The 24,006-nt window shown below is 39.3% G+C and overlaps 1 protein-coding gene across 4 annotated transcripts in view; it reads right to left on the bottom strand.

Annotated features, from left to right (window-relative positions):
- parp4 (poly (ADP-ribose) polymerase family, member 4) overlaps positions 1 to 24,006 on the bottom strand; it is a 130,161-nt gene that overhangs the window by 23,076 nt on the left and 83,079 nt on the right. For 3 of the 4 annotated variants that reach the window (XM_048533178.2, XM_048533179.2, XM_048533177.2), the window contains exons 24-29: positions 16,216 to 16,403; positions 13,160 to 13,259; positions 10,176 to 10,346; positions 9,825 to 9,905; positions 4,097 to 4,177; positions 1,616 to 1,711 (exon numbers count right to left, since the gene is read on the bottom strand). In XM_048533178.2, coding sequence (XP_048389135.2) covers positions 1,616 to 1,711; positions 4,097 to 4,177; positions 9,825 to 9,905; positions 10,176 to 10,346; positions 13,160 to 13,259; positions 16,216 to 16,403 — 717 coding nt within the window. The remainder of the gene's footprint in view (positions 1 to 1,615; positions 1,712 to 4,096; positions 4,178 to 9,824; positions 9,906 to 10,175; positions 10,347 to 13,159; positions 13,260 to 16,215; positions 16,404 to 24,006) is intronic. The other variant, XM_059646658.1, reaches the window with a different exon arrangement.

The following is a 24,006-nucleotide window of genomic DNA, read 5'->3' as shown; positions in this document are numbered from 1 at the left end:
CCAATATTACCCATAATAGCTTCAAATGTTTCCAAAATGATTCCAAAGATTTTGTTCCCAATACTCCATTTAAGGGTCCTTGCTACTGATATGCAATTTCTTCCCTTACCACAGTATGATTTTTGATATCAGCATTTTCTGGCTGCTGCTCACTACAAAGCCCTACATCTGGGGACTGAGAGCACAGCTAACTACCTGAATGTGGAGGAACTGAGCCCTCATTCTCACTTTCCCAATTTCGATGCTAAGACCCTGTCAATTGACATTCACAGAAGGTTCTGTGATACAATGGGTAGCAGCCCTGTCTCTTTGTTTGAATTCCATTCTGGGGTTTGTTAACCATTAAAATTACGTTCACATCATGGGCAATAATGTTGATTATCAACCTCCAAATTCTTCCATTAAGCCAATGCCAGGCATTAAGAATGGGAGAATCTTCTGGTCAGCCAGAACAATGTGGTAGCTGTAGCTCAACAGCCTGCCCAATTTAAGAGATTCTATGCACAAATCCTTATCACAGGCTGTGATCTGTGGCAAGTATCCTCTTCACTTTGACAGATTACCAAAGAACGAGAATTAGAATGTCTGAATCTTGAACACATAAATGTCTTGAAAGATATCCAACTCAGAGATATAGTGATGTAGCCTAAGTTTAGGATAGGATGCCCAGAACATTTACCAGAATAGTGCCCAGAATCGTGGATTTCAATTGTGTGAGGAAACTAGAGAAAGTTAGAATAATTCTTGAAACACAGAAGGCAAAGGGGACATTTAAAAAGGTGTTCAATATTATGACTGGTCTTGATACAATAAATAAGGAGAATGTGTTTCCATTGTCAGGAGGAATGGTAACCAGATTTGAGATATTTAGCAAAATAAATAACGTAGAGATTAGGATAATTTTGCTAATGCTGAGAGTTGTTAGGAATCCACTGCCTGAAAGGCCGATGAAGCAGATTCACACAACATTCAAAAGAGACTTGGATACATATTCAGAAAGGAGAAGTGTGAAGGCCTATGAAGATGAACAGCTGATTGGAATTGATTATTTACCTCATTCAAAGAGCTGGCAGACAGTGCTATTCTGATTTATCGCCTCTGGGGTATGATTATAGGAGCATGATATAAAAATTAATGTTAATCAAAAAAAGGTGTAGCAATCCTTTGAAGGGATAATTTCAATAGTCTAAATAATTAACATTAGTGTTGATGTTACTAAAAGCTTACATAAATATGAAAAGCAGCGATGATTGTCTCAAAGGATAGAGGCTCTGACTACTGTGTGATAGCAAATTTAAGAGAAAGAAAGATTGAAAAAGAACTGCAAAAATGGTCATCTTAAAAGTGGTTCTCCAACAATACATTGCTCCCTGGCTCTGCACTGACATTGTGGATTTATATTAATAAATTCCACCACCCTACCACTACAACTTGTCCTCTCAGGTAAAACTGAAAAATCAAAAATCCTTGGCCCAGAGGTGAAAGCATCATTAGCAAAGATCAGCAAGAGTAAGAATCTATAGTTTCCACACACAGATTTAGGAATACAAAAATCCTGAAAGTTTTAGGTTAACCTTTGAGTGTTTGTGTTTTTGTCTTATTAAATTACACTTACCCTTTCTTCAATGGCTATAAAACTAGTAAATTGAGTCAGAATCGAATATTCTTTGCTGAGTTCAATGATATATGATTTCAGAGTGGACTTCTTCATCTAGAAAGGAAAGACATCAAGATTACAATGTTATTTTTGCAAAGCCATCTGTCTGTAGGCACAGTGCAACAACTGAGACAGGTTGGATTTTAAAAAGCATTCCTGAAATCAAAATGTTGATTTCTTCACTAATAAAAATGCTACATAAAATTGCAGTTGCAATTATGAATCATATTTACTTCCAAATTCCTAATGTCCATTATTTTAACATAATTTTAATGGCGTATTCTCATTGCGATTCTCTAATAAACAAAATAGGTCGATTTCATGATGTATGCTGCCAATGTATTGGACAGATTATCAGAATGAGAATGACGTACAAGTTAAAAAGCAGCCCACAATCATTTAGCTGCACTTTTATGCACCGTAGATTTCTCTGTTGTTTCTTGGTCATGTGCTAGTACTGTTAATCGGCAAGGAAGGACAGGGTGAATCTTGAAAGGACTTCTTACATGTCACTGCCAAATGATTTCATGATTTGGTTAGACTTATATCAAGATTTGGTCAGTATACCAATCCTCCTATCCATCTGAAATGCCTCAGCTACCAGCTTATATCTTAGATTTTTATAGAAATCAGTAAAGAAATTTGAAATCCCATTTCATGGTCCAGCTAATTTACACTCTGATCTCATCTCTCCTCCATTCTATGACCATTCTGAATGCTTTTTGGCAGTTCACATTCTGGATTCACTGCTTTCTTTATTGCTAATAACTCCTGGAAGCAGCCGAATACCCTACTAAGTGAAGTATCTTTCATTTAATTAATGACTCTCTTTACAATTCTCCTCAAAATGTCACAATCACAAGAATCCTTTTCCCTGTTACATTTCAGACAAAATAGTTCATTTAACTACAATTTCTTATTCTTTCCATGCAAATACCACAAATGTGCCAGTTTCTTTGTTTGCTTCATATTGAATTGCACGTAGCCACCAGTAAACTTAAAGTAGACTTTAACAGTAGACTTAAAGACAGAAAATTAAAGCCCCTGGGTAACTGAACTACCTGTCAAAGTGACTGCATTTCAAATCACCAGTCCTATACCATTAGAGCGGACTAATAAGTTCATTCGGACACAGTGGTGGTAAAATTTTACTATAGGCGTGCAAGTCTTTCACTTTTGTTATGCATCTCTTTGCTTTATTTATGATACTGTGAATCTGCTTCAAATACCATTTCAGCCAGTGTAGCTCCAGTCATAATAAATTGCTGTTTGATCAAACACCTCAGAATGTCAATTCCCTATGATGTTTCGAGTTGAATGGATGGCTTGATTCATTGTGAAATACTTTAAATTATCTCTTAGAGGACATCCCATCTAAATATAATGCAAGCAACTTGCCAGCAAACCACATTTGAGTTAGTATTTGGGGAAGCTTTTCATGGTGCAATCTCACCAACTGACATACCTGCCCCTATATGGAGCCTATTAAAGAGTCTCTTGGACAAACCTGGAGGCTCTGTATTACACCCACAACTTCGTTCCTTAACTACACTACCATTCAAAATTAATTTTCATTTTAAGTATTTCACATGACATTGACTTCACTTTAGACATCCATGCATCACTATGAGATTACCTTAGTTAGAGAATTAGATATACTTGCTTAGCTCATGATGGCTTGCATTTGTAATTAAGGGGAGTTAGGAACATTTGCTTTATTGTGGAAGAAACAATGTGGTGTTTTATGCATTCATGCTTTATTGCATATTCATATTAGTGTCCACGGTTGTACTTGCTAATCTGTGGGACATGGCTAAACTTGCGGAAACAGCTGGGCCTCCATTCTATGCGCATTAAAAGACATTGTTCAAAACCAATTTTTGTTGGGGTAAATAAAATGTTGTAGTGAACTCAAAGCTCTGTAAAGCCAACAGCTTGGGGCAGATACATATTTGGACAATCCTGACACTGCTCTTTAAACCCCTCATTGTCATACCTTGACTGATTCCCCCATTACACTCAGCGTGCCAGGACCTTACCGCTTCATTACTTCATATAATTCTCACACCACTGACTGAACCTTGCCAATCCCATGCCTCCATCCAAGAATCCATTCTCCTATTCCCCTCCCTTGTGCTATGGAGTTAAACTACAAAAATTGCTGACCTTAAATACAATGGAACAAAACCTATGGGTGCATACCATGGAGCCAGACAAGATTCTCGCACACCACTGACCTTGTCTTGAAGATAGGTCTTTATTGAAAAATGTTAATGACTATTGATGGCATGCAAATATATTACAAGTATGAACGCTTCAAAAGCTGGTCTAATGTTCAACAGAATGAAAATATACTGCTGACTTTAGCACTGTCTCTGAAACTGACTTCGGGAGATATTGACAATATGCTTAGCATAGTGCAATAAAGATTGTACATACTTCATGTTCACTTTCATTTGTGTCCAGGCTACCATTTTCATAATCTCCAATAAGAGCTTTAGCTGTCAAGCGGTGAAGTATCTGCATATACAAGAACAATCCATTACCAGGGTAAGTGCTGCCAGTGCTGAATATACTGCACTGCCATTGAAGATGGTCACTAAGAGTCATCTGCACATACAAAGGTGTACACACAGATTGTTCCTGGATGTCATTTGCTAGTACCAATAGCTCAGATCCAACAGTATAGCTCTGTGCATGTGCAGATGACTGACTACAGCATATGTGAACACTTGCATTAGTATCATTAATTATTTATCAAAACTCAATTTGATATTGAAAATTTCCAGTAGGTTATCTTGAAGCCTTCTGTTTTGCACTTCATCAATCATTTTCAGTCATAAACAATGGGCTAAGTATCAGCTACAACACTGCACTGCATCCCAGGACAGCAACCCTTTTTATTTTGACAGGTCTCCCTGTAGGGTGTCTGGTAGGCTCTAATTTCATTCTGGTGGATAATTACTGAAACCTTTGTGATTAGAATATTTCACTGTTTCCTATTAGTAAAGTTTAGTGAAAGACTTAACCCAATTACTCACTGAAGAAACATAACAAATTGAAAGAAATATTAACATATTTCATATAAAAGCAAACTCCAGAAATCATTTGCACCATGTCACAACTTATCGAGAGACTCAGCATTGCATGAGTCCCTCCTGAAGAAGGATCACCGGATCTGAAACGTTAATTCTGATTGCTCTCCACAGATATAGGCACAGATTAGATTTTCCAGCAATTTTAGTTTTTGTTTCTGACTTCCAGCATCCGCAGTTCTTTATTCTAGCGTTTCTACTCTGTCACTATGTGGGACCTCCATTTTTATTACAGACACTTACCACACTTGGTAGTGATGATGCCTTGCAATGCACCAATTCTGTGCGATGCATAAAGTATGTCATCTAGCAGTAATGTTGGTCACAAGTGTTGCCATCTATTACAGGATGTAGTTTATTTCTTTTCTTCTCTAATTATTCATTCACAGGATGTGCGCATTGTTGGGTAGGCCAGCATTTATTGCCCATCCCTAATTGTCCAGAGGGTAGTTAAAAGTCAACCAAATTGCTATCGCACGTAGGCCAGACCAGGTAAGGGCGGCAGATTTCCTCCTCCAGAAGGTCAGTAGCAAACCAGATGGGTTTTTCTGACAATTGGCAATAGATTCATGGTCATCATTAAACTCTTAATTGAATTCAAACTCCACCAGCTGCTGTGGAGGGATTTGAACCCAGGTCCCAAGAACATTACATGGTTTTCTAGATTAACAGTTCAGTGATAATACCATGAGGCCACAGTCTCCCATTTTGCACAAGCAGAAACATCAGTGTAGGTTAAACACGCCACTTCGATAAATAAGAAACATTAACAGATAGCAGGCTGTTTGTGGTAATTGATAAACATGGACAGAATCCAACCATCACAATGAATTAAAGATATTTTAAATAAGTTTTTCTTGGCAGAACGCTTGGAAATCTAGGTCTGGAATTGAAAATCCAGAAAAATGTGATAAAGGTGCCACTTTAAAGGTTATTGTGGAAAATTAAGATACATGTTGTTGGAGTAACATACTGGCAAGGATAGACGATTGGCTAGCTAACATGAAAAGGAGAGTAGGACTGCACCCTTTAAGTTGAAATATACAACCATCTGTACATTAAACAGCTAAATTCCTTCACTGGTAAATTAATTTACTGTTAAAATAAAATAAATTTTATAATAGAAGATTAAGTTATAACAGTTACTGTGTATTTACTAAGTATAGTGGACTGTCACTTTAAGAATCTAATCATATGGTGTCATGATGATGCCATTAGCCATTTATGCAGGAAACAGTTGAGTTTAAAGTTGCTGCTTGCAGAGTGGACACCTCATTAATAAAACTCCAGCTGTTGTTTAACACTTTGACCTCCTGGTCCTTCTTGGAACACAGCAGCAGTCTATTTACAGCACCTCCTGTAGTGGACTGTCAGAGTGGAGCCAAGGAAGATGCTGCCCGATGTCTGCACTGAAATGGGGGGTGCCTGAGCTACAGGTTATTGTGAAGTTTGTCACTTGTTCCTGGGTGCGTAATGGCCACTGCCTGGATTTGGACAAGCTTAGTGATTGGGCAAGAACGTAGTAAATGGAGTATGTGAAAAAATGTGAGTGCTTTGATAGGAAATAGGAAATAGAACATAGAACATTTCAGTGCAGTACAGGCGCTTAGGCCCTCGATGCTGCGCCAACCTGTGAAACCAATCTGAAGCCCATCTAACCTACACTATTCCATTATCATCCATATGTTTATCCAATGATCATTTAAATGCCCTTAAACTTGGCGAGTGTACAACCGTTGCAGGCAGGGCATTCCCCGCCCTTACTACTCTCTGAGTAAAGAACCTACCTCTGACATCTGTCCGAAATCGATCAGCCCTCAATTTAAAGCTATGTTCCCTCGTGCTAGCCATCATCCCATCCGAGGAAAAAGGCTCTCACTGTCCACCCTATCTAATCCTCTGATCATCTTGTATGTCACTATTAAGTCACCTCTTAAACCTTAAAACAGCCTCAAGTCCCTCAGCCTTTCCTCATAAGACCTTCCCTCCATACCAGGCGACATCCTGGTAAATCTCCTCTGCGCACTTTCCAATGCTTCCACATCCTTCCTATAATGCGGCGACCGGAACTGTACGCAATACTCCAAGTGTGGCTGCACCAGAGTTTTGCACAGCTGCAACATGACCTTGTGGCTCTGAAACTCAGTCCCTCTACCAATACAACCTAACACCCCAACTTTCAGGTTTCTGTGCACATAGATCCTGATCCGAAACATCAACTTTCCTGCTCCTCTGATGCTGCCTGACCTGCTGTCTTCCTCCAGCTCCACATTGTGTTGCCCCTGTAGATGCAGGTATGATATTCTTATGTTCTTAAACCATATTAATGTAAATATCATACTGCTCAATGGCATTTCTAGAACTAATAATGTAGTATATTAAAGCAAAACAATGGTAGAACAGGCAATATTAAATACAGACTCCCTTACAAGAACAAATAAGTCTTGCAACGATTTTCCAGGGCTTTGGTGAAGCCATATCTGGAGTACTGTGCAGCTTTGGTCTTCATGTTTAATGAGGAAACAACTGGCTTGCAGTATAGGAGAGAGAGATAATGGGAACTGCAGATGCTGGAGAATCCAAGATAATAAAATGTGAGGCTGGATGAACACAGCAGGCCAAGCAGCATCTCAGGAGCACAAAAGCTGACGTTTCGGGCCTAGACCCTTCATCAGAGATCATCTCTGATGAAGGGTCTAGGCCCGAAACGTCAGCTTTTGTGCTCCTGAGATGCTGCTTGGCCTGCTGTGTTCATCCAGCCTCACATTTTATTATCTTGGCTTGCAGTATAGCCTAGGTTCAACATATTACTATAGTACTATTTGGAATGACAGCACTGACCTATGATGTGATGCTGAGTAAATTGGGCTTATATTCTCTGGAGAATTGGAAGAATACAAAGTGATTTAATTGAGACATACAAGATTCTGAAGAGACTTGACAGGGTTGTCTTTGAGACATAGTTTCCCCTGGATGGGGAGTTTTGAATTGTAGGCACATAACTTCAGAATTAAAGGCTAACCAGTTAGGACAACGTGAGAAGTGGCTTCACTCAAAGGAGTGCAAATCATTAGCATTCCTGATCTAAAGGTTTGTGGGTATCCCATCATTGATTATATTGAGGCTGAGACAGATAGATTTTTGCTTTTTGAGGGAATCAAGAGATAATAGGAAAGGGCAAGAAAGTAGAATTCAGGTAGAAAGTTAATCGTCATTTATACCATTGAATGATGCAGGAATAGCAAATTGTTAAGAATGGAAATGAAACACTGGCATTCAATTAAAGCAGAATCAAATATAAAAGTACAGAAGTGTTGGTGCAATTATACAGAACCTTACTGAGATCTCATCTTGAGTACTGCACATAATTTTGGTCTTTTTATTTTATTTTATTTGCATTGGAGGTTGTTCAGAAATCATTCCCTAAGTTGGTTCCTGGGATGATGGAATTAACATACATGAAAAGATTCAGCAGGTTTGATCAATAGTCAGTCATATTTAGAAGGATGGAAGCTGATCTTAATAAAACAATTTTTAAAAAAATCTGTTGTACTTCACAGAGATACTGAGAGGATGTTTCCCCTCGTGGGGAATCTGGAGCTAGGGCATCTAATTTGGAAGAACGAATCACAGATTTAAGACCGACATGAAGAAGAATTCTTTTCTCAAATTATTGTGAATTTTCAGACTTCTCAAACCCACAGAGTTACGGAGCCGAGTCATTATACATATTTACATCTGAGACAGGCAGACTTTTGAACTGCAAGAGTCTAGGCTTATGTGGGACAAATGGAAAAATGGGCTCATGACCATGATCAGATCAGTCATGATCTTACAGAATGGCACAGCAGGCTGAAAGGTAGTACGACCTACTTTTGCTCTACTTATGCTCTTAAATAGCTTTGTTGTGTGTGTGGGGGGAGAAAATGGAAATTAAAATGACCTGAAAATTAAAAGCATATACACACATTTTATAAAAAAAACTGTACGTAGTATAAAAACACAAAAATTAGTAACAGTGGACCACATGGCTGCTTTAGGTGTAGTGAGCTTACATATATACTCCAAATTCCTTTAAAAAAGACCAATGTTCTTATTTGACTTCCTAATTAATTTTTGCACCTAAATGCTAACTTTCTGTGCTTCATGTGTGAGGATATCCAGATCCCTCTCAACAGCAAGCATTCTGCAATCTCTGTCCATTTAACTACTATCTTGCATTTCTAGTCTTCCTATCAATTTGGGCAACTTGACATTTTCCCAAATCTTCCTCTATCTGACAATTTTTTTTACAGAATTATTTGACACAACTTTAACCTTCACAAACACTGTATTTTGCAAACAATTTGTTTTCATCGATCTCCATATCTTCAGTTAAACTGCGACATATATTTTGTCTGTTCATCCATGTTATTATGGAGAGTTGATACTTGAGGCCCCAGTGCTGGTCCCCATGGTACTGCAATAGTATAATATGTCATGATCATCTGTGTTCTGTTCATTAGCCAATCTTCTGTTCATGGCAAGATTCTACATCAATGTCATGAGCTGTTATTTTGTGATGTACCTTTTTTGCCAACCAGGAGTCTGACTGTTAGGTATCCACCCTCTAACAATCTGTTTCAATCACCGAGAAGTAACAAGACTGACCTAGTGATAACTGTCTCCCAATTTTGCTTTCTATCCATAATCAAATTCCTGAATCCTGGTAACCTCTTACATTAGCAATGCTGAGGATAAAACTCAGTCTTATATGCATTGAAGCTCACATAGCTTGTGTTAACATGATGTTGAAATAGTATTATGTTCTCCACGATCAACCTAAAAAATTGCCACTTTTTATATCCCCACTGCCCAAAAACGATCAAATACAGTAAAATACCATGGCTGCAGTTTTAAGGCTGAACATCAATGTTCTAATTCTGATGTTATTCATAAACACATCAAAACATGTTAATGAATAAAAATCTGCCTCTCTGGACAGATATCTATTATTCTGCAGATGGTCTTATTCATATTTTTGCTAATAATTCTTACATTTCAGTCAATCAAAACCTTTTAAGGGAACATACCTTGCCCTTTGTCTTTTGCAGTTCAGTGGTTGAAACCATGGTACAAACCTCTTGGTTATTGATCACAGCAGAAAGTTTGGCCTGATGTACACAGAAGAGTGATTTTAAATCTAGCTTCATTTTAGATATTAAAAAACAACATGCTTTTAATAATTACTTTTTCTATAGTTTTACTTTTCTTTCAAGACTCGAGTCCCAAAACTATAAATTATTAACACTGAAATTGGACATGTGATTTCCAGACTACACAATGTCATGCCTCGTAGTTCTTAGATACATGGCTTATAGGCCTAAACTTTACTTTGGTCAGAAAGATGTAATGATCTTTAAAGAGAAAAAAGTAAATCTCACCTGAGTACAATGTGGGACAAAGCCATAGATAAGCATTCTTGAATTGCTGAATACAGAGTGAATTTGTGCCGGGGCTTGGACTGGAGCTGAAGCATTGAGATTGAACCGCTCCCACTTCACAGAAATCGAATTGCAGCCTGGTTGAATGACTCGATCCACCTGAGATAGAACCTAGCATAAAGAGATGAACTTGGAGGGTAATCCTTCATCAAAAATTGAGATTCTGCAATTAAACCTATGTTAATAGTGAGTAAGCTTAAAATTTAAGAGTTCTCCATAATGCATCAATAGAAGGAAAAACAAAAATATGTAACAAGAATTTTTTAAGGTACTCTCATCTACAACAAAAGGAAAGTACTTCACATTGAAACCTATGAATTTTTTAAAAACCTTAATTTCTTTAAGTTATGTATACTGAAGTACTCTAGAGATATGCAAACCCCAGGCCATAGGGTCAACACTTCACAATAAGACTCAGGCAGATATGAAGCCATGTTTTCACTAAGCTGCATGAGGCCGCATGAGGGTATATAAACGCAAAATTGTACTGATTAGAATGAGGTTAGCCGTGTGGACATCATTGAATATGAGTTCCTTGATTTGGGTTGTCAATGTGGTCCAATCAGGGAGTCGTGGCGGGCAGATACAAATAGGAGTGTTGGGCTTCTGCTTATTCTGGTGCTGGTTTTATGATGGCGAGACCAGTGTCAGGTGCTATGCACACATAAGTAAAGGTTGACTTTGTGAAAAGATACCGACCTGTGCTAAGATCTGAAATAAAATCAGAAATGCCAGAGAAACTAAGGCCTGGGCAGGATCTAGAAGACAGAAACTGAATTAATATTTCAAGTCCAATGATTCGTCTTTCAGTTCTGAAGCAGAACTATTGGACTCAAAACATTATTTGCTTCTTTTCCCTAGCTTACGTCCGTATAAAAATGTAGTTGTGCAAATTTCAAGTGACTGTGCACTATGGAAACTGCACATGCACAGGAATTAAATTTCATAACTACTACTGGTGCAAGTTAATGTTTCCTGTTATTTATGATGAAAGTGTATGATCACTATTATTATAAATACATATGAACAGACAAATTAGGATGAGGAATAGGCTACTCAGCCTTGAGCCTGCTTCACCATTCAATAAGTTTATGGTTGACTTGATTACTTCTCATTCCTGTCTACCCAGGGTAAGCTTTCACTCAAATAAAAACCAAAATAACTGTGGATGCTGTAAATCAGAAACAAAAACAGAAGTTGCTGAAAAGCTCAGCAGGTCTCACAGCTTCTGCGAAGCAAAATCAGAGTTAATGTTTCAGAACGGTCACCGGACTTGAAACGTTAACTTTGATTTTTACTCCACAAATGTTGCCAGACCTGCTGAACTTTTCCAGCAATTTCTGCTTTTGTTTAAGCTTTCACCTACTTGCTTATCAAACATCAATCTCCCACTGCCTTAAAAATATTCAAAGATTGCTTCCACTGAAATCTTTTGAGGAAATGCATTCCAAAGATCCATGACACTGAGAATATATTTTTCCTCATCTGTCTTAAATGGATCTTCAAATCAACAGGGAAGCTTTGAAGAGAGATGTTTCAAAGAAAGGGAAACAGGGGTATGGCTATTTCTTTCTTGATATCAGAATGGATGTCACGGTCATCAAAGACTCTCAGCATCCAAAGACAGCGCTCACAGGTTGGATGCAAATGTTGAATCTCTGCACTGATGTCAGCCTTAGGTGACAGATAGTTTCACAGGTCAGGATATATTCCTGATCTGGAAGCCTTTCTCCTTCGAACTCAATGGATGAATGGACCAGAAATTGATGTGGGACAGATTGGTAAAAGATTTGAGTCTTCAACCTTGTGACTGAGACCAACTCTTCAGTATGTTTCCTTGAAGGCATTAAGCAGGGATTGAACATTCTCTTCCAAGGGAGCATAGATGACGTTGTCATCTGCACACTGAAGGTCCACAAGTGAGGCTAATGTTATTTGCTTTTTGGACTTCAACTGGTTGAGGTTGAAGAGATTTCCGTTCATCCTGTACACAATGTCCACATTACTGGGAAGCTTGTTTTTGCCAAGAAGATGGAGAATAGGACTGAGGGGTGATGACACATCCCTACTCAATCCCTGTCTTGGCCTCAAAGGATTCTGTAATATTACCATTGCTGGGGACCATCGCTGACATCTTGTCATGAAGGGGCTGGAGGATGTTGATGAACTTTTCTGGTCAGCCAGCCATTGACAGAATCTTGTATGCTACTTCCTGACTGTCTGAGTCAAAAGCCTTGATCAGGCCAATGAAGGCTATGCAGAGTATATTGCGTGGCGATCCCAAGCAGTCAAAATCATGTCCGTAGTTCCGTGGCTTAGTCAGAAGCCACACTGGCTGTAAGAACGGCTTTCCTCAGAGACTGAAAAAAGACGCCTAGCAAGGATTCACTCCATGATCTTCCCAGTGACAGGGAACAGGGAGATTCCTCAGCAGTTCCCACAATCCACTTTGATTCCATTCTTGAAGATGTTGTCAATGGTAACATCCCTGCGTTTGGTAAGGATTTCTGCATTGTCTCAAATTTTCAGGAACAATTGATTGAGAATGGATATGCTCCGCTCATCTGAGTTTGAGCATCTACCCCTGTGGCTTTTCCATTCTCCATGTGTTTACTGGCAGCTTCAACTCCTGCCACCCTGAGCAGGAGTCTAAGATCATCTTTGATGGGGAGACGTGGATTTTCTCACATATGTCCTCAACACAACATCACAGTTTAACCTGGTTTACATGGCTGAATCCAACAATATGCCATTGAGGGTACTAGTCCTTAAGCTTCAAAATGGCTTGTTGAGCTTTCCATTCCCATCATTTTAATTCACTAACTTCATTAGTGCAAAGCCATGTTTCTTAAACTTAAAATAAAATTTCAAAAAAGATTATTGTAAACACATTATATAACAACAGAAAGGTATAAAAGACTCACCTTTGCTTTCCAGCTGAATTTGGTTTTCCGATCAAAAATCTCATGCGCTCCTCCTCCATTTTGTGCCAACATTCTGAGCATATGACGATTTGCTGTTGATCTAATGGGAAATATAGTAATGAAATATTCTACAAGTTATGATGCAGCAAAACATACAATGTTTGACATGTATTTCAGCCTATTCTTAACATTTACGACATAGAGAAAGCTGAAAACATGCTTTACCATGTTTAAATAGAGAAATTCAAAAATATTGAACACCTAGTGCAGGTGGATAATAGATAGGGAAGGGAGATCACAGCTAGAATACTGTGAGCAGTTTTGGGCCTCTTATCTAAGGAAAGATATTCTGTTATTGGAGGCAGTCCATGGAAGATTCACAAGGCTGATTGTAAGCATGGAGACATCTGTCTAATGACAAGAGGTTGAGTAAGTTAGGCTTGTATTCATTGGACATTAGAAGAATGAGAGATGACCTTAATTAAACATACAAGATTCTTAAGGAACTTGGCTAGGTACACATGAAACAATTGTTTCCCTTTGTGGGAAATTCCAGCACCAGAGGGCATCATCTCATTAAAGACAGAGATGATGAGGAATTTTGTCTCTCAGAGGGTAGTGAACCTATACAATTCTTCACCATAGAGGGCTGTACAAGTTGGATTGTTAAATATTTTCAAGGCTGAGATAAACAGATTTAAATAAGTAAAGGGATCAAGGGAAATGGCGAAAAGGCAGGAAGTGGAGTTGTGGATTATCAAATCAGCCATGGTCTCTAAAAATGGCAGGTCAAACTCAATGTGCTGAATGACTTATGGCTTATCCATTTTGCTTGTTACTTCTCAAGGAATTCTAAATAAATTAGTCAAACATGATTTCCCTTTCTCAAAACCAGGTTGACGGTGCCTGTCTTATTGAGCTTTTCATAATGATCAGCCATTAATCCCTAATAATGGGTTCTTGTAGTTCCCTATGGCAGAAGTTAGGATAACTGGCCTTGAACAGAGTTTTCACATCAGCAATTTTCCAAGTTGTTGGGACATTTCTAGAATCTAAGGAATTTGGAATATCATTGCCAATGCATCTACTTTCACTGCAACAAATTAGTTTAAGATCCTAGTATGAAAGCCATTGGGTGCTAAAATCAGCAAATAATGTGTAAATTAAAAGAAATAGTAATCACAGTTTGAGAGAAGCTAGCTATAAAAATAAAATCAGATAATAAGAACTTGTACCACGTATTTAAAATGGAATAAAATAACTAAACTCACAATTGGAAAAGGTAATGGTAAGCTATGTGAGAATGACATTTCTGCAACAATCAAGAATCCTTTAAACTAAATGGGTGAGATGGGGAGAAGGACAGGGCAGGGAGGAAAGTGGATGGATCCCAGTGAGACTAAGTCATCACCTGGTAAATGTGAACAGGTTGGAAAGAATATTCTCAGTCCTAGGCTTAAAGGCAGGACTGGAAGGAACGTGGAATGGGAGGGTGTTGGTTCACTGGGTTAACAAGGTCTGCCTTCAACTGCTGTTCTGAGGAAGGGTCACTGGTCCCCGAAACATTAACTCTGTTTTCTCCTTCACAGATGCTGCCAGACCTGCTGAGCTGTTCCAGCAACTTTGTTTTTGTTGCTGCCTTCAACTAATCTTGCCAGAGGTGGGGTGGAAGGGACAAGGGCTATCCATCCAGCACCGTATTTAAGTGCCCAATTATGGGCAGATTGGAGACATTGTCAAAATCTTCCTGATGACGGTCTGGCCCCTTACCGAAGTCATACACTTTTATCCACTTTGAAAGAGCTTGGTTTGGAGCCTGCAAGGCCTATTCCTACCCATTCCTGGTAGAGATGAAAGGATTTGTGGGCCACAACTGCAGCCATGTTTGGAGGGTTTTTCCCTTTTGCCCTTTCTAAACAAAATTTAGAAATCTTCCCATCTTATGATAGCATGCACGGAGATGCCAATTAAACAGCCACTTCCTGTAACTTTATGCAGCCAGGTATGCTATGAAGAAATGGTGGAATTCATCCCAAGCAGCAATTATTTTTTGATGCGTTAATGATTTTGTCCAGTGTCACAGACACATATATAAACCAGAGATTAGGAGAAGACATACTTGTACTCTTCAAACAAGGAAACTTCATATTCAGATTAATAAAAATGCATTTCGAGGTCCTTGTGTAGCAAACCATGTCATAGCTTCCAAAAGACGGAAACATAATCAGAGCCACAAAAGAAAGGCATAAAAATGTAACAGGTGCAGCTGCAGAAATCAGAAAGTGGAAACAATTATTTCAGTGGGAGGTACATAAATAACAAATGATCTTTTTTAGATAGGGGTCTCCAAAAATAGAAAAAAATTTCAAGCTGACCATAGGAGTAATCTTGAAGATCTCTAGTCAGACAATGTGAAAGCAGTACAAATACTTATATGCTTAATCTTAATTGAGTTCATATAAATGAAATAAACCAAAATTGTACATAACCAAGGCTGATAAACAAAATGCATAGCAAAAAGAAAATAGAAAACAAAAGTCTTCAGAAATATCTCAGGTCATCTGTGCACCCAACTGGTGGCAACAGTGCAAAAACCACCCAAAGGTTGGGTTTCAACATCAGAATGTGGATAGCAGCCTCTACATCATGATCCTACCTATCACACAAAGTATGCATTTAAATGCATCAAATTATTTTTCAGAAGTTTTTAACAAGTTTGGAAGTAAGAACTGTAAGTTATTCTGAAGTAGGGATATTTGTAAACAGAAGCAAGATAATGTCCTCCCTAGCGTATTCCCTCTCTATTTTGGGGTTTCTATTTGTCACTTGTAATGATGGTTTGATGACATCTTCCAATAGTATTCACTTAGCTCATCTCCACAATAGTTCCGGAGTCCATTGCTTTTCACAAGGTTTTATGATAATATAGAAACACACGACATACTCGTGACATACAAAGTACAAACCAGACAAAATATTTCAAATAAAATAGGTTCTACTTAAATTTCTGCTAACTTCGATCAATTTGCAACTATGTGCTCAACAAAAAGACTTACCCAACACCACAAGTAAATATCCTGGTGTGTTTGACATTCTGGTGTACTGTCATCAATGTAAGAGTTTCATTCTGAAGGTGTCCATCAGAAATCAAAAGTACATTGCGTATCCTTTTGGATGGGGCAAGCAAGTTCAGATTCAGCAATGGTCTCCAAAAATCTGTGTTTCCCATAGGTTTTTGTATGGACTTTGATAGAGCAAGAAAATTAAAATTGTATTGGTTAACTAGAGAATCACAGCAAACATTTTATTAACTGGCACTTTGGGACCAAGTGTGTGCCGAGTGATCAAATACTCTGGTTGATCAAGAAGTCCACATAATCAATATATAAACACACACTAAGTAATAAAAATGTAACGCAGGGGGTATACACATCACTGTTATACTTTATTTATAGCTCAAATCACTTAAATAATAAAGTGACTTTGCCTTAAATAAAACTTACTGGCAGGGAGCCTTCTTATTCGCCCTCTCAACTGACTACTTGGACATCATGGAGATCGCAATAATACAGTAAATTTACTGTATTTAGGTCTACAATTTTTATCAGTTTATTGAGAATGCCTATTAATAAGGCACCGTTTAAAACAAAGTTTGCTGTGTGTATATAACAACGCATTCCAAATTGCTACCTTTATAGTTAGGCTGTGAATCAAGATCATAAGGCCATAAGAAATAGGAATAGGTGTAGGCCATTCAGCCCCTCGAGTCTGCTCTGCCAATCAACAGGATAATGGCAGATCTGACATTCCTCACATCCACTTTCCCACCCTTTCCCTGTAACCGTTGATTCCCCTGCTGATCAAGAATCTTATCTTTCTGTATAACTTAAACATTCACAATGATTCTGCCCCACAGCTCTTCCAAAGACTCTCAATCCTCTAACAGAATAAATTCCTGCTTAACTCAGACTTAACTGGTGTCCTTTATTCTGAGAATATGGCCTTTGGTCCTAGAATCTCCCATGAGGGGAAATATCTTTCCAGCATTTAACCTATCAAGTTCCTTAAGAATCCTATATGTTTCAATCAGATCAACTCTCATTCTTCTAAACTCCAGTGAATACAGTTTAACCTTTGCCCATAAGACAATCTGTCCATACGAGGAAACATCACAGCGAACATTCTCTGAACTGCCTCCAATGAAATGATATCCTTCCTGAAATAAGGGGACCAAAGCTGTTCAGAATACTCCAGATGTGGTCTCACCAGCAGTTTCAGTAAGACTTCCCAGTCATCCTGCAACCATCTTAAAATATGGGCCAAGAGTCCATTAGACTTCTTGATTACCTGCTGCACCTGTGTGTTAGCTTTCTATGTTTTCTACGTGAGCACCCCCAAGTTCCTTTGTGTTGGAGCTTTCTCAGGTTTTTCTCCAATTAAATAACACTCTGTTTTTTGTTCTCCCTTCCAAAATTAACATCTTCACATTTCGCCAGATTATGCTCCATTGCTAACTTTTGCCTACTTTCTGTTCCTATTAATATCTCTGTAAACTGTTTGTATCCTTCTCACAACATGCTTTTCCACCTATTTTTGTGTCATCTGCAAGTATGACTACATTACATTCACTTCCTTCCTCCAAATCATTAATATATTTATCGTAAACAGCTGCAGTCCCAGCACAGATCCCTGTGGAACCTCACTGATCATATGTTGCCATATGAAAAGAAAGAATCCCTTCTCCCCACTCCTTTCCTGTCCACGAACCAATTCTCTATCCATGTCAATATACCACCTCTAAAACCACGAGATCCTATCTTATGACTTAACCTTTTGTGAGGGACTTCTCAAATGCATAATGGACACCCAAATTCAACACATTTACCAGTTTTTCAATACCTACTCTGGTCGATACTTCCTCAAAAACTCTAATAAATCAGTTAGACATAATTTCCCTTTATTGGTGTCATGCTGACTCTACTTGATTAGATTATGATTTACCAAATGTTCTGCTTTTACTTCTTTAATAATTGATTTCAATACACTTACAACAATAGATGACAGGCCAATCAACCTATAGTTATCAGCTTTTTGCCTGTTTCCCTTTTTGAATAGGAGTGTCCCATTAGAAGTTTTCCAATCCTTTGGTTCTTCTCCAGAATCCAACAAGTTTTGGAAAATTACAATCAATGCATCCATTATCCCTGCAGCCATATCTTTTAGGATCCTAAGATACAAGCCATCATGGCCTGGGGACTTATCCACCTTTACCCATTAGTTTGTCTAATACTACTTTAAAGCTGGTTGAAATAACTCCATAGATGCCGATATCCCATCACCAAGTCAGCCTTTATTTACATGTGGACAAACTTTGGCACTGATCCAGCTTCCTCAGAGCCAGCTCTCAGGCTCAACAGAATGTCTGACACTCCTGTTTTTATCTGTCAGTCAGGGCCCCCTAGTCAGGCTGTTAATCTGGTCCGATCAAAGAAGCCATATTCTACGAGGTCCACCTGCTGACCTTGTTAAAATGAGTACACCCCTACCCCTTGGAGTTCAAGGACATAGGCCGGTTCTTTTTTTTGGTGGCTCCCCCTGGGGGATTGCAGCACTGGGTCAGGTTCCTCCAACTCTGCCTCCAACATGGGTGGCATGTAACGCAGAGTAGCTCATTCATCTCTTGCACCTAGAGTGTCTTGGAAGAAATTCATTCTCCTCTTCTGGCAGCAAAGATGTCAAGGCAGTGATATCTGCCATGTCCATCTTAGATTCTCAGGCATCTTCAACACTTGACACACAGTGAGAGCCCATGGGGTCTGGAACAGTCAAAAAGGCAGTCGAGGAGCCAGGCATGTTTTACTCCTGCACCATTTGTGAATTTGCAGCTTTCGTATGGCCCAAAGGCTTGTTCAGGACAATCACACCTACCCGAACTTTATATGTCAGTGGTCATGACCTCATGTCAACCATGCCTCTTACCTGTGCAGGGCCATTCCCATGCTTCCTATACCCAGCATTGCCCCTGAAGTAAACTGTCTCTCTCACTTAATGGAGTCTTAAGTCCAGCATTGGCGTTCTTGATGCCGTTTCACCTCCTTCTCCACTGCTGCACAGCACCTCCCCCCAAGGTCTGGGAAGATCAGATTTAACTTGGTGCAGAGTCTTCTCCCCATTAGCTACTCTGCTGGAGCTAGCGAGTTTTGAGAAGATTTGTAGCTCAGGTTGAGGTTCTGGATGTGAGTTTGCTCGCTGAGCTGGAAGGTTAGTTTTCAGACGTTTCATCACCATTTAGGTAACATCATCAGTGAGCCTCCGATGAAGTGCTGGTGTTATGTCTCGCTTTCTATTTATCTGTTTAGGTTTCCTTGGGTTGGTGATGTCATTTCCTGCGTTGGTGATGTCATTTCCTGTTCTTTTTCTCAGAGGATGGTAGATTGGCTCCAAATCAATGTGTTTGTTGATGGAGTTCCAGTTGGAATGCCATGCCTCTAGGAATTCTCGTGCGTGTCTCTGTTTGGCTTGTCCTAGGATGGATGTGTTGTCCCAATCAAAGTGGTGTCCTTCCAAGGTATTTTGTAAATGACGAATGAACTTAAAAGACCCTATAGAGACAACAAGCAAAACGAACGTCATCTACAAAATACCTTGCAAAAACTGTGACAAACACTACATTGGACAAACAGGCAGAAAGCTAGCCACCAGGATACATGAACATCAACTAGCCACAAAACGACATGACCCACTATCACTAGTACCCTTACATACAGATGAGGAAGGACACCACTTTGATTGGGACAACACATCCATCTTAGGACAAGCCAAACAGAGACACGCACGAGAATTCCTAGAGGCATGGCATTCCAACCGGAACTCCATCAACAAACACATTGATTTGGAGCCCATCTACCATCCTCTGAGAAAAAGAACAGGAAATGGCATCACTAATGCAGGAAATGACATCACCGACCCAAGGAAATCTAAACAGATAAATAGAAAGCGGGACATAACACCAGCGCTTCATCTGAGGCTCACTGATGATGTTACCTAGAATGGTGATGAAATGTCTGAAAACTAATCTGCTGAAGCTATCGCTGCAGTTGCATGAGGGGAGGTCCTATAATCAAATAGGAATCGGAACAGTTTGGTATCTAGTGAAGCTGTAGGCTTTTTCTTTAAGCCTGCCTTCAAAGTTTAGGCTGCTCTTTCTGCCAGACTATTGGACGATGAATACTCAAATTCCCTATTGGTGAATGATGGCTCGTTATCTGTGCCCAATACTTCCTGGAAGTCCAGGTATTCCAAAAGATACACACAATTTTTCTATCATCATTCCTGTTTTTGACGAATGAACTCTATGCAGGTCCAGCCACTTCGAGTGAGCATCCACAATGACCAAGAACTTTGAGCCCATGAAAGGACCTGCGCAGTCGATGTATAATCAAGTCCAGGGTTTACCTGGCCATTTCCATGAATGTGAAGAAGCTTAGTACTCTCCTTAATTTCCTTTGTTAGCCAGGGTTGGTTTATTCGTCTCTTAGAATCTTTTCCCTTTACTGGGATGTACTTTTGCTGAGAGTCATGAATACTTTGTTAAATATCTGCCACTGCTTGCTTACTTTCATTCCTGCTAATCTATCTGCCCAGTTCACTATAGCTAACTCTATCCTTATTTCATTATAATTCCCTGTATTCAAATTAAAGACATTTCTTCTCACAGAAGTTTCCCACCCTTGAAATGAACATTAAATTCAATCATATTACGATGACTATTTTACTGGGGATCTTTTACTCAGGTCATTTAGTAAACCTGCCTCATTATCCATTACAGGATCCAATATAGCCTGCACCCTGTTTGGTTTCATGACATACTGCTCTAAGAAACTATCCCTAAAGTGCTCTATGAATTCACTGTCATTCTCTTTTGCACTTGATTAACCCAATCAAAATGAAGATTGAAGTTAACTACAATTATTGCTTTATTCTTTATGCATGCTGCTGTTATTTGCAGATTTATACACAGCCTTTCCTACTCTCTGGGGGTCTGTACACCACTTCTACCAATACCTTCTCTATTTTGCTTTTTTTAAAAAATCACCATTCACACGGACTCTAAATCAACCGAGCCTGGAACATCTCTCACAACTGTCCTCCTTTCATTTCTTATCAATAGTGCTACCCCATCATTTCCATCTCTCCTGTCTCTCTGAAAGATCAAATATAGCTGAATACTAAGTTCCTAGTTTTGATCTCCTTGCTACCATTTTTATGCAATGGCTATTACATCATATTTATTTCCCTTGATTTGCAATGTCAGTTTGTCCACCTTATCCTGAATGCGTTGTGTATTAAGATACAATGCCTTTGAGTTTGTTCTATTCTTGAATTTCACTAAACTTCTTTGATTCCTTGGTATAATGTGACATTCTGTCATTTAGTTTAAAGTCCTATTTACAGACCTAGTTATATAATTTGCCGGGACTCCGATCCCATTGTGATTCAGTTGGAACTTGTCCAATTGAACAGGTCCCTCTTTCCCTATTTCTGGTGCCAAAGTCCCATGAATTCAAACCTATTTTTTCCACACCAATCTTTGATGAATTATGAATAACTGGTAGAATCTATCACAAATTCCTATATACTATATCCTATTGTGACTAGAAAGGTTGATGAGGGTCGAGCTGTGGATGTGGTGTATATGGACTTCAGTCAGGCATTTGATAAGGTTCCCCATGGTAGGCTCATTCAGAAGGTCAGGAGGAATGGGATACAGGGGAACTTAGCTGCTTGGATACAGAATTGGCTGGCCAACAGAAGACAGCGAGTGGTAGTAGAAGGAAAATATTCTGCCTGGAAGTCAGTGGTGAGTGGAGTTCCACAGGGCTCTGTCCTTGGGCCTCTACTGTTTGTAATTTTTATTAATGACTTGGACGAGGGAATTGAAGGATGGGTCAGCAAGTTTGCAGACGACACAAAGGTCGGAGGTGTCGTTGACAGTGTAGAGGGCTGTTGTAGGCTGCAGCGGGACATTGACAGGATGCAGAGATGGGCTGAGAGGTGGCAGATGGAGTTCAACCTGGATAAATGCGAGCTGATGCATTTTGGAAGGTCGAATTTGAAAGCTGAGTACAGGATTAAGGATAGGATTCTTGGCAGCGTGGAGGAACAGAGGGATCTTGGTGTGCAGATACATAGACCCCTTAAAATGGCCACCCAAGTGGACAGGGTTGTTAAGAAAGCATATGGTGTTTTGGCTTTCATTAACAGGGGGATTGAGTTTAAGAGTCGTGAGATCTTGTTGCAGCTCTATAAAACTTTGGTTAGACCGCACTTGGAATACTGCGTCCAGTTCTGGGCGCCCTATTATAGGAAAGATGTGGATGCTTTGGAGAGGGTTCAGAGGAGGTTTACCAGGATGCTGCCTGGACTGGAGGGCTTATCTTATGAAGAGAGGTTGACTGAGCTCGGTCTCTTTTCATTGGAGAAAAGGAGGAGGAGAGGGGACCTAATTGAGGTATACAAGATAATGAGAGGCATAGATAGAGTTGATAGCCAGAGACTATTTCCCAGGGCAGAAATGGCTAGCACGAGGGGTCATAGTTTTAAGCTGGTTGGTGGAAAGTATCGAGGGGATGTCAGAGGCAGGTTCTTTACGCAGAGAGTTGTGAGAGCATGGAATGCGTTGCCAGCAGCAGTTGTGGAAGCAAAGTCATTGGGGTCATTTAAGAGACTGCTGGACATGTATATGGTCACAGAAATTTGAGGGTGCATACATGAGGATCAATGGTCGGCACAACATTGTGGGCTGAAGGGCCTGTTCTGTGCTGTACTGTTCTATGTTCTATGTTCTACTAATGGGGTAATTTAGGGTCAGCAATCAGCATGTTGTAGAGACTTTTTCAAATTCAAACGAATTTTTTATATTCTAAGCACACTTTTGGTACTGATGTCTATGGTACTAGAAAGGGCAGAATTTAATTTTTGAGTGTTGACTCTCAAATCAAATAAAAGATCTTAAGTATTGCTGTAAAAAGACACATTTTGACAAAGCTTTTCATCTTCAAGGCAATGCCTTTATCAATCAGGGACTACCTGGTAACCCATTAGCCCTCTCCTTTCATATAGTATGTAAATTGTTTTCTCTTTAATTTGGTGCTTCTTCTGAATTGTCATATTGAACAGGAGATGAATGGCTTTGACAAAATGTGATTGTTTTTCAGTAAAATATAAAAGTGGAAAGCAGCTTGGTGCAATGTATTTTTGATTCAGTACTACAATTCATCAAATCAAATAAAAGCACTAAAGAAAGAGGCCATTCAGCCTGCTTGTGCACTGAGCCAATGTTAGCTTTTTGGCAGCTCACAACATTTCAGATGTGGCCTGATGAGAACATCAAACAGTCTCAGCAGTAGCTCTCTGCTTTTGTATTCTAGCCCTCTTGAAATGAATGCGAACATTGCATTTGCCTGCCTAATTGCCAAATGAACCAGCATGTGAACCTTACAAGAATCCTGAACTAGGACTCACTAATCCCTTTGTGCTTCAGATTTCCAAAGACTTTTTCCCACTTAGAAAACAGACTGCACTTCTATTCTTCAGAAAATTCTGAAGGAGCAAATTAATCTTCATTTGGAGAGGCAAGGTTTGATCAGAGATAGCATGGGTTGTCAGAGGGAGGTCATGCCTAACAACTCTGATTAAATTTTTCAAGGAGGTGATCAGGTGTGTAGTTGAAGGTAGTGCAGTTGATGTAGTTTATGTGGATTTCAGCAAGGCCTTTGACTAGATCCCATATGGGAGACTGATAAAGAAGGTAAAAGCACATGGGATCCTGGGTAACCTGGCAAGAT

Source organism: Stegostoma tigrinum, chromosome 6 (assembly GCF_030684315.1).
Source record: "Stegostoma tigrinum isolate sSteTig4 chromosome 6, sSteTig4.hap1, whole genome shotgun sequence".
Lineage (NCBI taxonomy): Eukaryota > Metazoa > Chordata > Chondrichthyes > Orectolobiformes > Stegostomatidae > Stegostoma > Stegostoma tigrinum.
Note: the sequence above shows the minus strand (reverse complement) of the source record. Positions and strands in the feature narration are given on the sequence as shown.